The sequence below is a fragment of the Acomys russatus genome, chromosome 15, assembly GCF_903995435.1.
Source record: "Acomys russatus chromosome 15, mAcoRus1.1, whole genome shotgun sequence".
Classification (NCBI taxonomy): Eukaryota; Metazoa; Chordata; class Mammalia; order Rodentia; family Muridae; genus Acomys; species Acomys russatus.
The window spans coordinates 39,760,248-39,778,221 of record NC_067151.1 but is presented as its reverse complement, the minus strand read 5'-3'; the positions used below and the strand labels follow the sequence as shown (position 1 = coordinate 39,778,221).

The following is a 17,974-nucleotide window of genomic DNA, read 5'->3' as shown; positions in this document are numbered from 1 at the left end:
ACCACCAACGGGTTTCAATGCCTTCCTTGGTGTCTTTTTCAGATTTCTAAAGCTAAATGTATTAAAGTTGATTCCTGATGTTTCTGTTATTCTATTCTCTATTCAAACCCCTTAGCATGCTTTGCTGTGAGTGGACTTTATTATTATTGTTGTTGTTAGACGATGTGGCAGGATAGGGTTAAACAGATCTGGATATACGCGTTACTTCTTCGACTTGGATCACATTTTCCTCTGTATTAGTTTTTTTTCTATTGCTATGATAAAACAGCATGGCCAGAACAAATTATAAAAGAAATCCTTTAATTGAGATTATGAGTGCAGAGAGCTAGAGTTCATGACAACTGAGGTGAGAGTATGGAGGCAGGAACAGCTGAGAACTCACGTCTTAAAACTTAAGCCAGGAGGCAGAGAGAAGAAACTGAAAATGAGACCTCCTTCAACAAGGCCCAACATCTCCATCAACGGGGGCCCAAGTATTCAAACATGAGCCTTTCGAGGCCATTCTCGTTCAAGCAACCACAGCCTTTCATTCTCAACTCTGCAAGTCATCAAATGTTTTTGATAGCCACATTTCCCTGGCAGGATTGGGTTAAGGCTGGAAATAGTCATTTTTAGTTAATTTCTTATAGTAACTGTCTGATAAAATTTCATGTTTACTTAATTGTACAGATTTGGTCACTTCCAAAGAGCCTATGTAGGATGACAAGTAAGCAGGTATCCATGAGTGTGCTAGGTTTTACAATTCCATAAAAAATAATTTTTTTCTCACAATTTGAGGATCTTAAAAGTATTTTAAGAAGAAGAAAGAAAACCATACAGGCTTCTGTGATAAATTTTCATGGGACAGGGGAGACTTCATAAGGAACCGAGGATGTGAGGAACTAGGATACCCTGTGTATGTTTTATGCCAGGTCTGATGACACATGGACAGATATGTAGACATGGGGAATTGTGCATGATGGATCAAGGCTCTGATATCATGCTGTTGAGCAGAAGCAGAGGAGGAGTTGGCAAGACCTGCCTGTTCAGGCCTTTCTGTCTTCAGCTCCTTCTCTGTGAGTATAGGCAGGGCATCTCTGAATGTGAGTATTACACCCTAACTTGGGGGAAAAATCAGAAAGTCCTTCCCAGGAGTAAGTACCTGCCTAAAAGAAGAAAGCCTGGGAGGAGATCAGAGACACCTTCCTGTATTTGCTGTTTATTCACATTCCGAGATGCTGGGTGTTAGGGTAGCCCATGCAGAATCTCATTACTTATGCCCAGCTAGAATTTTGTTCTATGTTAATTCTCTTTGGATCATTATTCCCACATCTGCCATAATGTAGTATAATACTAACCATGTAAGTGCTCTTTGTCCCCTGATCGTGGTAAGGAAACATCAAAACCCTTGGCATTTCCTGATTGGCTAGATAACTTTTGTTATTTCCAGTGAGTCAGTCCCCTTCACATTTGAATTTGCTGGACCTCTGAATAGTTTTAACCATGTGATGAGAGCTGGTGAGCTTTCATTTCCACTTTTGGACCTAGGGAGGGAGAGGCAGCTGGAGATGAAGTTAATAACTTTGGTCAATGATGTCATCAGTCTGTACCTTCATGCTTATATCATAAACCTTCCATAAATAAAATGCCCTGGGGCTCAACGTTTAATGAACACATTTGATGCCATGAGAGTATATGTCCAGGGAGGCCATAGGTCACTGCAGTGATCCCATTTCCTATGCAGTTCTTTTGTTTGGCTATTCCTGAGTTGCCATTTAATATACATAGATAACTGAAGAGAAGCATTGTCACTGTTCTGTGGGTCATTCTGTTGAATAACTGAACCTGAAGGCAGTTGGGGCAACAGTTTAAAACTAGCTACTTGATGACTCTAACCAGGCTTCTCTGAGCCCTTCTGAAGAGCCCTTTTCTTAGCCTTATTCTTAAAAATCCTTTTGTATAAAGAATCATGCTCTTATCTTAGCCAGGATCCCCATCCTCAACCAAAATGTCTCAGCCTGTTACTTGGACCCAGTTTCTAGTTGATGTTTGAGCATCCTAGTCGGCTTTCTGCAGGGATCCTGTCCATCTAGCCTGAGTTCCCTTTTCCTCCTGGTAGTGGTTTATTTATTTATTCCCCATTGGGTTTTTTTTTATGCAAAAAGTAGCTGCCACCCATTTTCCCACCTCTCATTGTCAAGTTGAAGGTTGGTCTTGACGAATGTGACTGAGATATTCAGAAGTTCAGCAATGTGAAGAACTAAAATTAAAATATGTAAGTCTAGTGACTTTAACTTCATCCAGGCTAGTGGAATCACTCCAAACCATTTGAATGGCAATAGTGCACATCGCTTGCTAAGGGGCATGCATTCTTTTCCCCTTTCTGTTTATGTTGAAATTCTGCCAGTAAATTTTTTTATGGGAAACAGAAGTCAGTGCTGTGTGAAGTCTGCCTTGGCATATTTGTATCTACTTTAATTTTCTAAATTAGCTTGAAGCTACTTACATATGGGTAGGGCTTGAAAGATCTCTATCTGTCTGTCTGTCTATCTATCTATCTATCTATCTATCTATCTATCTATCTATCTGTCTTCTGTCTACATTAGTGTATCTCAATAGGCAGAAACCACAAAGGAACATTCTATTGATTAGAAACTTTAAGGCCTGATATTTCAAACTCTGTATAAGGGACTCACAAGGTAGGGAAGTGTTTGTAACACACACAAAAATGAAATACTGGCTCTTCTTAGTGAGAAAAATGCTTTTATGGGTCAGTGCACCTAAAGGATTATCTTGTAGGGAGTTTCTCATTGGTAAGGGATTACCTCAAGATGTTAAATATGATCTACATTCACTAGTCCAATGCTTACCTATACCACACATCTACAAATCCAGGAAGGCTAAGATCTTCTAGAGAAGTCTATCAATGCCTTGCCTATAATCCCTTTTCAAATGAACTTGTTTCTCACAGTTAAAACAATGGACAGTTTAATATCTAGGATTATTGGCTCCTGCTTGTCCAATTACTGCTTGTCCTAATGTCCAATAGTCATTAGGGTCAATATTAGCAGAAGTTATATTCCATTCATCCATGGGCACTGATTGAAATTTTAAAGGTCCAAGAACTTTTTTACACTTTGCATTTGCATTTCTGAAAGCAAAAGTTTCAATTAATACTGACCTCACATCTGGATCTGATATTGCCCTGTTTATAGCTAATGCTAATCGATATAAGAAATTAGTAAAGGTTCTTTGGGTCTTTGTATAACCTTGTTCCTCCACCTTATCCCAGGCTCTTAAAGCTACTAAAGTACATTGTGTAGTAATGGAGTAATCAAATTGCATCTACTTTGTAAATCAGCACATTGACTTTCAGCTAGCAATTGATCTTTCATGATATTAACACCTTTAGATCTACTACAATTTTCCATAATTGCAGCTTCTTCTCACCATCATGTCAGCTATTGTAATTCTAGTACAGCTGCTGCTAAATCTTTGCAGTCTTGGGGGATAATCCTGTTTTGGGTAGGGCAGATACTTAACATCTGCCTCATATAGGGTGAGTGCATTCTATAAATTACTATTGCTTCTTTAAAATGTTTTAGATCTGGTATTTTAATAGGATTCCAGGCTAGTTTGTTCCTTTTGTGAATTTTCACCATTTTCTGGCATTTGTTCCCAGGTAACTGAGACAGTTACTAACTTTTCCTCTGTTTGAATAAGAGGTGGGTCTGTAGGTTCAATTGGTTGTTAATGTTGATCCTCAATTTTGCTAGGTACCATAGGTTTACAATTAAGCAATTCTTGTTCTCTTCTGTTATGCCTTTGTATTGTTATACCTAATTTTTCTTGTTGTACAGCTATTTTTTCCTGTTTCACAGTTATTTTTTTCAAATTTTTTAGAGGAAATATATAGATTGCCATTGAAGGTAAAGAGGAGTTTACTTCAGTGGTCACTGTTGCAATAAGCACTGCGATGGCTTTTTAAAGTAACATTTCTATCCCCTCAAGTCCTACCTTTGCTCTTAAGGAATCTGAAATGGAGTTTCCATTTTTTTTTTAATGCAAGAAAAGTCTGTGTATATAATTAAATTTATCTTTTGGAATTGCTTACTCTAATTCATTTTTTTCAGAGGTTCCTGTGACTTCAGAGTTTTCCCAAGTCTCTTTGGGCTTCAAACCAAACTTGTTTCCTTTATAGAAAATCCCAGGCAATTTTTTCCTCTGTACCTTTCTGTCATATGTCTCTGCTCTTTGTGATGTTTTTGTCACTTGTTCTCTGCTTTCTTCAATGTTGGGGACTTTCTTCTCCAATCACATTGGGTTGTCCTTCCAACTACATTAAGCATAAATGTAAATGTCGTTTTTGTTTTTCTCAGATGAGGAGCTGAGATGAAAACAGTTCCCAGGCCTTTCTAGCTCTTTCTAAACCCACACAGTCTGGTTCAACTCAGATGTTCTGACCTAAACTTCTCTCCAAGCTGACTGATTCAAAGTGGCTTTTTTTCTTTTTTTCTTTTCTTTTCTTTTTTTAGCTTTTCACTGAATTGCTTTGCCTGGCTTCAAACTAATTCTGGCAATATGTTTTGATCTTCTAGTTCCTTCTCACTCTCTGGCTCCTTCTGTCTTTACCTGTGTCTAGCTTGTTCTCTCTGCAGCCTGTCTCTGTAAAATTGTCCCAGTAAGAAACTCTCGGTAAAAACTCTTCTTCTTTCCCTGCAATGCTTTTAGGTAGTCTCCTTTTCCTGTCCTGTTATTGTAAGCATTGGGCATATCCTCTCTCTTACTCATCCTGTAAAATCTTTCTCTGATTTGTCACTTTGTCTGTCCCTCAGTTAGATGTCACTTTCCAACATGGCTGATTTCTTCTATAAACCAACCTTACCTTTATATTTTGAGATTAAAGGTGTGTACTAAGGGTGTGCCTGTATTCCAGCCAGATCATATTGTAATGAAATCCAATTGCATTCCAGCAAGATCACATAGACCTAGAATGTCTTTAGATATGATCTTTTGAGAGAGAAGGTATGTTGCTGGATAAAATTCCTCTACAGCACTTATAAACACTTTGTCCTACCAGTAAGCAAAAATATAAACTTAAGCCATGAACTTATTATTTTAACCTACTAATTTGGTGAATATTAATAATCACGGTATCTACTTTTGCTTGAAAGCAATTTTACAAGTCTGAAAAGTTTCAGAATTTACCAAACATTTATCCATTTATCCTAAAGACATAGCTAAGTACATACAGAAATTTTTGGGAAATTGTACATTCTGGCATTCTTTGGAATGAAGGAAAATTAAAGACAACTTATTGTGTGCAGTAAGAGAGCTTGGTAGCATTTGAGTTTTGAAACTGTATTAGCTCAATGGGACATACCTGAGACATTTGATCTCTGTGCTATTGATTCATCATTTTCTGAAGACTTAAGATTTGTTACAGACACTAGAGTGTTCACCTTTTAAAAATATAGTCAGTTGCAAAACAAAACACCACTGGTGGCCACAGGTAGCATCAAAGATTTGTGAAATCAAACACTGGTCCATTGATAGATTCTTATTTCACCCAGATTCATTTTCACTAGGTAGAATATTAGAAATTTATCTTCAGGTAATATTACCAGTTATAGTGAGTTGAATATTGGTACACAAAGATCTAAGTGATAATTCTTAATACCTGTTAATGTTTGGTGCTACATTAAATGTTTATGTGTTGATAAATACAATTATAATCTTAATTACCGTAGATTTCAGGTGGGCCTTAAGTCTCAAAGTGAGAGTTTTCATAAATGAGCAATAGAAAATGCATACAGGAAGAAGACTATCTGGAGGCAGTGGAGACTGAAGTATTCCTCAAGGCAAGGGATACATGATGCCTCTTTCAATACAAGGAGTGTTGCGACCAGAGCCTTCAGGGGAGCTAATCCTGCTGACACCCTCATTTTAGACTTCTGACTTTCATTATCATGACAAAAGAGTTTTTTTAAGCCACTAGCTTGTTGGTTAGAGTAGCTCTAGATATCTAAATAACAGCCCAAAGTGTGTGTGTGTGTGTGTGTGTGTGTGTGTGTGTGTGTGTGTGTGTGTGAGATCCTAATGTATTAACTTATAGTAGAAATCAAATATAGTAGCATGCCCCAAGAATCCCACAGTGAGGCCAGGAAACAGCTCTGCTCGTGAATATAGATCTCTGTCCAACCTTTTAATGCCTTTGTTTTAAATGTGTCTTTAAATAAATTTAAACATCCTTACCATTATTTGTTGTACTGCCCATCCTCCCCACCCCCACACAGACTCCACCCTCCCGTCCTCCACCCTGGTAAAATTTCCCCTCTGTTTTCTTCCATTCCCCTTTCCCATGTTCCCAGCTGCTTTCCTCAGTGATCCTTTTCTACTTTCCTGCTTCTACACTCAACCCCTACAATTGCCAAGGCTAACCATGTATTTGAAGAAATTCCATACTATAAAAGAAAGAAAGAAAGAAACAAGCAACAAACAAACAAATAGAAACAAGAAAGTTGGTGGAAACAGAATAGATGCAACACAGGAAGAAGGAAATATCAGAAACTGGCTGTTAATGTCATCAGAATAAGAAAACTATAACTGTAAACTGGGAATGAGACACCATACAAAAAGATTCAGGGTGGCGTGGAAAGGGAGTTCCAAGAAACCTAAAGTTGGAAAGTAGTGAGGTCAACACAAGGGAAGGTTTATGAAGTGCAGAAAATAGAACAGACAGAACTGAAAATAGATAGAGTCCATAGGAGGAAATTATCTAGCAATACAAAAAGTTAGAAGCCTATAAAGAGATGAATATTTAGAAAAGCCAGTTGAGGACCATGAACATTGTGGAAGATGAGCCACTCACATGCAACTCAAATTCATTATGTAAAACTAAAGCGGAAAAAAAATCCAAAACCAAAGCTACCTGAATTAGCCTGACGAAGGATGAGTAAATAGAATCGGCATAAGAACCACATCGAGACTTTCCTTAATCCACTGGGAAGCCAAGAAACACTAGCAATGATTCCAACCGAGAGCTTTCTGACTCAATAGACTGTCAGCAAGGAATGTGTGGAAGAAAAGTCACCGAACAAATACAAACGTTGGCAAAATGCAGACACCTGACTTTCTTAGAGCTGTGTTACGGAAGTCAGGGCCCAAGCTCATGAGAGCTACACATCAGACGAGCCTAAAAGAGGCACTGTGGTTAAAGGAGACGATGGAATTGAGAGGGCATTTCTTGCCTTTCCGTTATGTGAAAAATATAACAAAGTGCCATTAGAATCATTGGGAATTTCATGGTTGACCTATTAAAACTCAATCAGTAGGAATTGCTGCAATCACTAAATCAAAAAAATTCTGTTAAGAGAGGGAATGCAGTTTTACCCTTCAATGTTGGAATCATTTAAATGCCATATTGTTTAATGAACATTATGTAGGTACACCATGGGGGAGATGGACAAAGTGGGAGAGCCTGGCTGACAAAAGAGAGGTATGTTAGGTACAGCTCGTACATAATGTTTAACATAACAAGTCAACAGGTGGAAAATAACAAAAACACAACAGGAGTGTGATGGTCCATTTCAAAAACAATATTAAGTATTAACTGTGTTGTCTTTGGAGGAATAATTCTGGGTATATAAAAGGGGAATTGTACTTAGTCATAAACACTGCAATTTTGACTTAATAAGTTCAGCAATATTAAAATTTGCAAATTCTGTTTCAGCTGTGTGTTTGATGCGCTCGAGGAGCGTGGCCATGAGAAATGTAATCATTTACTCCACTGGCTTTGTTTTGGAATTTCACTTACTGGGAATGCCTGTCTAACAAACTAACAGTCTGAGGATGAGCGGGGTCAGATGTGCTACTGCTTTCCATGACTCGTCTATATTGTGTGTGTTTTTTACTTCTAGATGGTCTGAAAATACAGTAGTCAACAGAACAGAATGAGTCCAGTCTTTTTTAAAAATATATTTTATTAATTTATTCATATTACATCTCAATGGTTATCCCATCCCTTGTATCCTCCCATTCCTCCCTCCCTCCCTCCCATTTTTGCCTTACTCCCCTCCCCTATGACTGTGACTGAGGGGGACCTCCTCCCCCTGAATATGCTCATAAGGTATTAAGTCTCTTCTTGGTAGCCTGCTGAGTCCAGTGTTATTCCATGCAAGAAGTCTGATTCCAGGAACTGATTTGAATATTGTTACACCTTTGAAAGGTTCATAAGTTGGGACTATATTGAAAAAGCCAAATGCCCTTCAAATATTTTAGTAGAAATGAAGAAAACATCAAGGGGCTAGGTCTATATAAGTGAAAAAGGTTTAGATTTAAAATCCAGAAGGTCCGAATTTGAACCTCGGTTCCTGCCTCTCCTGCCTCTCACAATTTTAAGACTGGTGGCACTGCTTAACTATTCTCTGCATTGATTTTGTTACCTATAAGCTGAGATAGAAAGTATTAAGTTTAGATGACAATTGTAGGGGCTGGAGAAAAGGCTTAGTGATTAAGAACATAAACACCTTTTGCAGACAACCAGAGTTCTGTTTCCAGCCCCCACCTCAGGGGCTCACCAGCATCTGAAACTTCAGCTGCGGATGATCTCATGCCTTCTTTCAACCTCTGCAGGCTTCCAAGTCCTTGCATGGCTCCAGGGAGAGACCTTACTGGGAGCAATGAAGGGATGAAGAAGACACACACACGCTCATGGACATAGACATGGACACGGACACAAAGAGCTAGCTGGGGATGGTGAACTGGACTTTCTCATGGAGAAGCCTCATTAGCCTGGAAGTTTAGTGGTTGTTGTATACATTTCAAAAGGGAGCTGGGTTTATCGCGTACAGCTGAACAAGGAAGTGGATTTAGTACATACTGATCGAGGAGACAGGGTTTATAGTATACAGGTGGAGCAAGGAGACAGGTTTAGCTAATCTCAGTTGCAGGCTGTAGTCTTAAGTTCATAAATATCCAGGTAAGAAAGTGGCCCTGGACATCTGCGCACGCTGTCAACACCGCCACTCAGGCCTCAGAGGAAGGCTTTGTCGTTTCTTTGAGCCCAGCTCAAGGAAGGCACTGTGATTTTCTCACGGTCTGAGCTTTTGGAGACCTTGACAAAGCCATGCCTCTCTCAAATGCACACATTGAGTCAGGATTTCACACATTTAAAGCTTCTTCCACTTTCTATAGCAGGCACTTGTGTACAATGTGCACATTTAAAAATAAAGATGATTAAAAAAAATAAAGATGATTGCAGTAACTATTTTGTATTGATAGCAATATGCAAATGTAAAAGGCATCATAAAGAGAGGCTTAAAAATAAAAATGTGTCATGCTACAGAGATGCTTACAGGAGAAGGCTGTGGGGCAGGAGGAGAGCAGAGTCACTCTTTAGCTTGAACCGTCATTAACACAACACTTAACACTGTAACTGGTAGAAAGTTATTTCTAGAACTGTCTTAATTTTTACTAATATCTTCACTAACCTGATGAGTAATTTTTAAGTATGATCTTTTAAAAAATCTAATTCTGCTTTGCACCTTGTGATAATGAATTCTCTGCTCACCTACCATTAAGTTCACTCTAGAACGATGGGTAGTTTGTTGCTTGCACTTTGCTTTAGATCCCATGGGCTCCTGGTGGTTTATCTGAATGTAGCGCGTGGTCCCTGCACCTCGGAACAAAGGACCTCACACCTGAATAATTGCCAAGTGAACTCAGTCTTTTCATGGAGCAAAAAGTGATCGGTGTGGTTCTTTTTATATTACAAGAAACGGGCATGTGTGCCAAGTCTAGCTTATAGTAGATAAGCTGCTTGCAGCCTTTTGGGTCTTTGGAGCTCCTTGAAGCCTTTGCAGTTCTGTCAACTTAACCACATTTCCCGGGGATGTGGTCAAGATGACGGGCTTTATTTAAACGATGCTATTATGCAGCCAGCTTGGAAAACAAAGCACTGTGTATTTTTCAATCTGGAAAAAAACCACCCCCCCTCCAAAAAAAAAAAAACCCCAACCAAACAAGCAAATAACAGCATTTTCTTCTGCAGAAAGTTTAAGTGCTATTAAATAGATGATTTAATAAAATAAAAAAGATAAAACCCATTAAACATAAAGACAATGGAATCTCTGCGGAATATAATTAAAATGTGTTTTTAATATTCATTTTTTAAAATATTGGCTCACAAGATTGGCTTCCCTTATCACTATTAGCCAGTATATCATTTTTTCTTTTTTACATCCTAGGGATCAGACTCACCGATTTATAAGTGTTAGGCAAGTATTTTACCATTGAGCTACTATATAGTGAGTGGGTTTTCGACAGTGGTTTTGCATTAATTTTATTTTATCACTTCGTGGAGAACATTTGTCTCAGAGCTGAAAGGCTGTGTTTACTAACTGAAGCTGAAGGATGCCTGGGCAGGGGTGAGATCTTAACCATCCTCCAAAGGTAAAAGGAAAAAATGAGCCTGGGAGCTCCAGAGCACTTACCTCAGCCCCAGAACTGGGAAGCGGGTAATAATTGTAAGCCTTGCTGTAGTATAGAAGGACACGGCTCGTGAGGTGGCAGGTGCTTTCTTTCTGTTCTGTTTTCTTTAGATGAGTACTGTCACTGTGGACTATTGCCTTGACATCATAAAGAAGTTTGAAGTTTCTGAAGAAAATAAAGCGAAGAATGCCCTTGGCATAGAAGGTAACCAGTGGTCTTAATCTCTGTGTCTCTATCCTATCTGCTACCATAAATTTTATTACAAAAGTTCAGAAGCAAAATTGGGAAATATTCATGGAATTTTGGGTATTTCAGATAAAGCCCGGAAAGCATACATTCTCCTGCAAAGCAGATATCTGGACTTGCTTTTCTCTTATTTTTGCAGAACCCCTTAAGCTACCATTGTGTGTGGTGAATGCCAAAAAAATATTTGGACTTTGCTCAAACAGATAAATTTTTAAAAAAAATAGCCATGTTTTGATGATTGCAGGAAGGGAAATTTGGCCCCTAAACAAATAATCAAGAAAAATAGTGACTTGAAAATAAACTTTTTTTTTTTTTAAACAAAATTTTAGGAATTGGTTTCTTTTTCCCAATTGGTACAGTTTTAGAAATGGTTAGAAGTTTTGTTTATATTACAACCTCATTTATAGCTAGGGAAAGAAAGACCAAAAGAAATTTATATTTATATAAATTTATTATTTATAATTATGAATTCAGAACTTAGCTCCTAGGATTTATACATAAGTAATATGGTATAAATATAGCTAGGGTGTGTATAAACTATATGCCTCTGAAATATGCAGAGAAATAAATTATAGGCTGTGGGATTTCCCAGGCAGAACAGATAATTTTAACCAAAGACTTCTTGGAAACTCAGCTTTCCCCAAGAACATGCAAGGCTCCCCAGCTTCCATCATCAGTATCAACAGAGGTTTGTGGTGTGTGTGTGTGTGTGTGTGTGTGTGTGTGTGTGTGTGTGTAGCAATCAGGCTCATACCACCATACCTGACTTCATACGGACTCTCTGATACCAAGTACTTATTTCCTGGGCTGGAAGAGAATTAAAATGAAGAGTTAATAATTTAAAAGTTTCTATCATTAAAATTATTTAAAAATAGAAGACAAACTAACTTGGGCCTCTTAAGACTGTGCTTAGATGTGACTATTTTTCTTGAGGCTTCCCCCAAAGATGCAATTAAGTACGGTCTGTAGTTATGAGCATCAAGGTTGCCATGAAGGAACGCTGGAGACTTAGGATATTTACAGACTGAATTTTACCAAACGAGTCTCAGTGAGTAGAAACAATCTATCATGATAATGGCTGCTTCTGGCCACTCGTACTGTTCTTCATCACCTCATCACGATGACGGCCTCTTTGACTCAGGCGTTAGGTTTGGAAAGCTTATAGAAAAATGGGATAAACATTGAGATGTAACAAGAATAAATTAATTAAAAAAAATCTTGGAAAAAAAAAAAGAAAAATTGGTAGACTTTCTACACAAACTTTAAGCATTCTTTTAAAGTCATTTATGTAAAAGCCATTGGCAGCCGTTTTCCCAAAACCAGTGTCCTTGCTAGTTGTCACCCTCTGAATTTAGGCAAAATTTGGCCTTCTACTTTACCAGGTGCTGTTTTTAGGAACATTTTAACAACTTATCAGCTGCTGGTTGACCAGGGTTTAATATGGCTGTAATAACAACACTAGCCACCCCTGGGGTCCCACTACATAAACATATCTTGAGTTTAGTAGAATAGATGCTTTCGTTGTGACAACTCAGTTTAAAAAAAAAAAAAGACGTCAAATAACTTTTCTGAAGGATATATTTAAGTGGCTACTCCCCAAAGTCATATTTTTTTGTACTCTAGTTGTCATCGAGCAGACCTCTCATTGCCCCAGTTCTCACCACAAGTATTATCCTGATACTTGCTTATGAGTATTCTTTGACCATTTTTTTGTCTCTGTTGGCATCAATTACATAGATATTCTTTAAAAGCTGTGCCATTTCACTCTTTCCTCTGAAGGCTTCACGAACTTCATGCGTAGTCCTGCCTGTGATGTGTTTAACCCTTTGCACCACGAAGTGTACCAAGACATGGACCAGCCCCTCTGCAACTACTATATTGCCTCATCTCACAACACATACCTGACTGGGGACCAGCTCCTTTCCCAGTCCAAAGTGGATATGTATGAGCGCGTGCTACAGGAGGGCTGCCGGTGTGTGGAAGGTAAATATGGTTTGTCTGTGCTTGTGTGACTTGTTAATAGGCCATTTAAACAGTGGAGGTCAAAAAGCTATCTCTATACTAATTAAAGATATTTGTTCATTATAAAGTAATTTTTCTTCTTTGTCAAGTTTTTCATCCACCAGGGACAGAGAAATGTGCCAATATTTGGGAAACACACCTTAAATTGCTTTTAAAAAACTGTTAAAAATAGTAATCTACCCGAAAAGATATTTTTAAAATAAAAAACAGCAAAAGTAGTTCAGGTCATTGATTTATTTTGAAGAGACTTCATGGTTTGCATTTATTGAGTTACAGATCAGTTTTAGTGGTGAGGTCACAGATATAAGTAAGATGTGGTATTTGTCTTTGAAGAGCTCACAAATTATCAGGGAGCACATACATAAAATATTAGTATGGTATGAAAATTCTATTGGTTGAGATACAGACATGGTATAGGAGTGTTAGTCTAGGCCAGTAGAGTATGGAGTAAACTATAAGTCATCAAGGAGTGTTAAGTCAGGCAAATTTTGGGTCAGGTTCAAATTTTGATTTGGAGGCTAGTGAAGGAATTCTTCCCCCTAAGAGAGGGGATTGTTTTGACTTTCTGCTCGAAGAGACCAGATCATCATAATGGGGAAGGCAGTGAGAGCGTGAGGTGGCTAGTCACGTTGTAGCTGCAGTCAGGAAGCAGAGAAAGATGAATGCTGGGTAGTCATTAGGCTCTCTCATTTCTCCTCTGCTAATCTGTCTGGCCTCCAAGCACATGGTATGGTGTCACCCATGTTTAAAGTCTTCCAAGTCCAGTTAAACCTCTCTGTATTTTCATCTCATAACATAAAATGCATTTAGTCTCTTAAGAGCCTTCAAAGTCTCTTAGTTGACAGTATTTAATGTTCCGTTTCTTCTGAGACTCAGTTGTCTCAGAACTGTGAGCCCCCTGTAAAATCTAAAAAGAATACAGTTATACACAGAACATAACCATTCCAAAGTGGAAGATTGGGGGCCTAGCCCAGAAGGATATGACCAAAACAAGACTGAAATCCACCCCAAACCTTGGATCACAGTGTCCAGCATTTGGAGCTCTTGGTGGCATCATCTGGATTCAAACAAGCTTGCATGGTCCATTCCATGAGCTCCGTTGCCTGTTGTATCTGCCGTTTCTCTCCTGAGCTTGCTGTACTCAGTCGACCTCTGAAGCTTTACTCAGTGGACATCTTCCATCTCTGGCGTCTGTCTTGTCTGTGATCATCGTTGTAACTTAGGCCCACCTTCACATGCTCACAGGAGCCCTGGGTCGGAATCCTACCATGCCACCTGACCTCAAAGGATGTTTAGAACCTTGGTACAAGGTCCCACAACTCTTTACTCTTAACTGTTGCCTGCCTGCAAAACCATCTCCATGGGACTAAAACTGAGTTCTGCTATTTCTTGAGATGTAGCCTGGCCCAAATGGACTATTGCTGCCATGACCTCCGTGTCCTCATGTGCCTGAACCTGGGAATATACTAACTGCAGCAGCTTGGCTCAAGTGGGATGCCCTGAGGTCTTTTTTTGTTAAGAAGCTCTCATGTCAAATGGAAGGTTTTCAAATGAGTTACATTGTTTCATTCTGGAGCTTTGGATGGTACCCTGTCTTGGTGTTTTGTCCTCAAATCACCTTTCTTATTGTCTAGTACGAAGTCCTGGTTTTTCTTTAATTCCATCCCCTCCTCATTGCTGGGACTTGGACCCAGGTCCTCACGCATGCAAAGTATATGTTCTACCATTTGAGCTATACCCCAGCCTATGGGCACCAACTTCTTTAATAATAAGAAACAATTTGTGCTCCCCTGCCCTGTGCTCACTTTCAACATTTTCTTAAAAATTGGGGTTTTTTTCCCCCACTGAGCTGCATATTTTCATATCCTTGTGCTCCACTTTCTGCGGTCTCACTGTAAATACGGATAAATGTAAAGGACAATAATAGCTATGATACACCCTGAATGTTACCCTCTTCAGATTTCCTTTGCCAAATAAATCAATCCACTATTTTTGGATCCATTTCCATTTAAGTTTCCGGACACAGGCAGATTCTTTGCCAGAGTATACTGTGACTAGCCTCCGAATAGAGGTCTTGCTTTCTGCTGGCCACTTTTCAGACAACATTCTGGACTTCCAAACCTACAGCAGAATAGCCTACTAACAACAGTGCAGGGCTTCTCTCACCCACAGGCCCTGTGAACACTTTTGCATTCTTTCCACAAACAGGTCCCAGAGGCCTCTGAGTCACATGATCCACTTTCTGGCACCACTTTTCTGTAGCGACTACATTTCTCAGCACCTTGACTTCGAAAGAAGCAATTTAAGTAAGGGAGGAATTTATCTCACTGAGCTCTGAGGTGTGAGAGTGTGGCCCATGATGAAGGATTTATTGTGCTGAGATTTGAGGGTGTGTCATGGTGGTTAGGACAACAGTGAGAGCAGCTTAAGGCTGTAATGGCAGTAACATGAGGCTGCTGCCTGATAGCTCCATGGATTAGGAAGCAGAGAAAGGAGGGTGTGGTGCCCTAGCTAAGGGTTGTCGAACCTGTAGGTATAGTACTCAGCTTATAGTTTAGACAGGGATATGTAAGTATAGCTTGACCCACTCACAAACAATGTAGAGAAAGAGGGGAAGGGGGAACTGATCCAGGAGAGTGGTGGGACACCTACTCTTTTATTTATTTATTTATTTATTATTAATTCATTCATATTACATCTCAGTTGTTATCCCATCCCTTGTATCCTCCCATTCCTCCCTCCCTCCCACTTTCCCCTTACTCCTCTCCCCTGTGACTGTGACTGAGGGGGACCTCCTCCCCTGTATATGCTCATAGGGTATCAAGTCTCTTCTTGGTAGCCTGCTATCCTTCCTCTGAGTGCCACCAGGCCTCCCCATCCAGGGGACGTGGTCAAATATGGGGCACCAGAGTTCGTGTGAAAGTCAGTCCCCACTCTCCACTCAACTGTGGAGAATGTCCTGTCTATTGGCTAGACCTGAGTAGGGGTTCAAAGTTTACTGCACTTTTTTGTCCTTGGCTGTTGCCATAGTTTGAGCAGGACCCCTGGGCCCAGATCTGCCCATCATAATGTACTTCTTGAAGGATTCTAGGACCCTCTGGGTTCTTCTATTTCCCCATTCTCCCATGTTTCTTTCACCTATAGTTCCAATAGGATGTCCTCCCCTCTGTCCCACTTTCCTGGTAAGTGAAGACTTTCATGGGATATGCCCCTTGGGCTAGTGTCCAGATATAAGTGAGTATATACCATTTGGCTCTTTCTGTTTCTGGGTTAACTCACTCATTATGATCATTTCTAGTTCAATCTATTTGTTTACAAATTTCTGGAATTTCTTGTTTTTAATAACTGAGTAGTATTCCATAATGTAAATGTACCACAGTTTCTTTATCCATTCTTCTACTGAGGGACACTTAGGCTGTTTCCATGTTCTGGCTATTATGAATAAGGCCACTATGAACATGATTGAACATATGTTCTTGTTGTGTGCTGGAGATCTTCTGGGTATATTCCAAGGAGTGGAATAGCTGGATCTTGAGGTAGCCTTGTTCCCAGTTTTCTGAGATAACGCCTGTCAACAGAACAAAGCGACAGCCTACCAACTGGGAAAAGATCTTCACGAACCCTAATCTGACAAAGGTCTAATATACAAAATATATAAAGAACTCAAGAAATTAAACAGCACCAAACCAAATAACCCAATTGAGAAATGGGGCTCAGAACTAAACAGAGAATTCTCAACAGAGGAATATCAAATGGCTGAGAAACACTTAAAGAAATGCTCAATTTCTTTAGTCATCAGAGAAATGCAAATCAAAACGACTCTGAGATTCCATCTTATACCCATCAGAATGGCTAAGTTCAAGCGACACCACATGCTGGCAAGGATGTGGAGAAAGAGGAACACTCCTTCATTGCTGGTGGGAATGCAAACTAGTACAACCACTTTGGAAATCTACTGTTATATTTTAAAGGAAGAATTAAAAGTATTGCACTCACCAGGCCTCCTTCTGCAAGCATCTAAGCCAGCTACTCGGGAGACTGAGGTTGAAAGTTCTGAAGTGCAAGGCCAGGCAGGTTAACCTAGTGAGACTCCTTTTCAAAATAAAAATGGAAAGGAGGATTAGTGATCAGCTCCAATGGTAGAGTTTGTGCATCAGCTTCTGGGTTAAATCTCTGGTGCCTTAGAAACAACCAGTGACTAAGCTGTGAAGAGGTAAACCTACCAGCCCAGAGAGAGACACAGAGAAGGAACTAAGAGTGGGGTGGTGGGACTGTTCTGTGCTGATGGAATGCCGGAGGGAAGCACACCAAGGAGCACAACTTTTTATCTGCTGAGTTGAAAGTGACTTGGTGACATTTAAACACATGTCTTTCTCTGTCATTCAGATAACCATATGTGAACTTAACAGAGAGATCCAGAAAAGATAAAGGTTTCATAAGTCTCTGTAGACCACGTAGTTAAAAATCAAACACAGGCAGGCAAACTGATAGGCTAATGGCTGGGTATCTTTCTTATGAAAAAATCTGATGCTGTAGGGGTGTGTGTGTGTGTGTGTGTGTGTGTGTGTGTGTGTGTGTTGGGGTGTGACATGAGAGAGGGGGAATAGATATTGGTTGTTTTTTAATGAGAGGAAGAGTATTAGAGCTATTGAAAAAGTTAATGCCTTATGTTTGGAGAAAAGTAGGAGAGGCCATCACCCACTCCTGTGCACGGTAGATAGAGATTGTTTTGGGGGCCTGAGAAGATCATCAAATTAACTTACAAATCATCAGGGAACGGGAGCTGATAAGTTAGGGAAGATGGAGCTAATTAAAAATAAACTCTAATCTTTAGTGATGCAAAATCTGTATGCTTAGCTCCTCCTATGTCCTCAGCAAAACTCAGCTGCTTTGACATATGAACAATGCAGATCAGTTACAGTAGGGTCTGGGACTGTAAGTCAGGACAAGAGGTGTTGAAATTGCACACAATCCCTTTAATCCCAACACTTGGAAGGGAGAGGCAGGTGGATTGTTGTGAGTTCAAGGCCAGCCTAGTCTACAAAACGAGTCCAGGACAGCCAAGGCTAGCACAGAAAGACCCTGTTTCAAAAAAAAAAAAAAAAAAAAAAAAAAACACCAAAAAAAAAAAAAAAAAAACCAAACACACACACACACACACACACACACACAACAGAAAGAAAGAAAGAAAGAAAGGTTAGTTGCACACAGTCATACACTAGTTGGTGGTAGTGAT

General features: G+C 39.5%; 1 protein-coding gene across 4 annotated transcripts in view; it reads left to right on the top strand.

Annotated features, from left to right (window-relative positions):
- The window catches only part of Plch1 (phospholipase C eta 1), a 178,664-nt gene that overhangs the window by 105,019 nt on the left and 55,671 nt on the right, over positions 1-17,974 (top strand). For all 4 annotated transcript variants that reach the window (XM_051157247.1, XM_051157246.1, XM_051157249.1 and 1 more), the window contains exons 6-7: positions 10,581-10,674; positions 12,496-12,699. In XM_051157247.1, the coding sequence (XP_051013204.1) occupies positions 10,581-10,674; positions 12,496-12,699 (298 nt within the window). The remainder of the gene's footprint in view (positions 1-10,580; positions 10,675-12,495; positions 12,700-17,974) is intronic.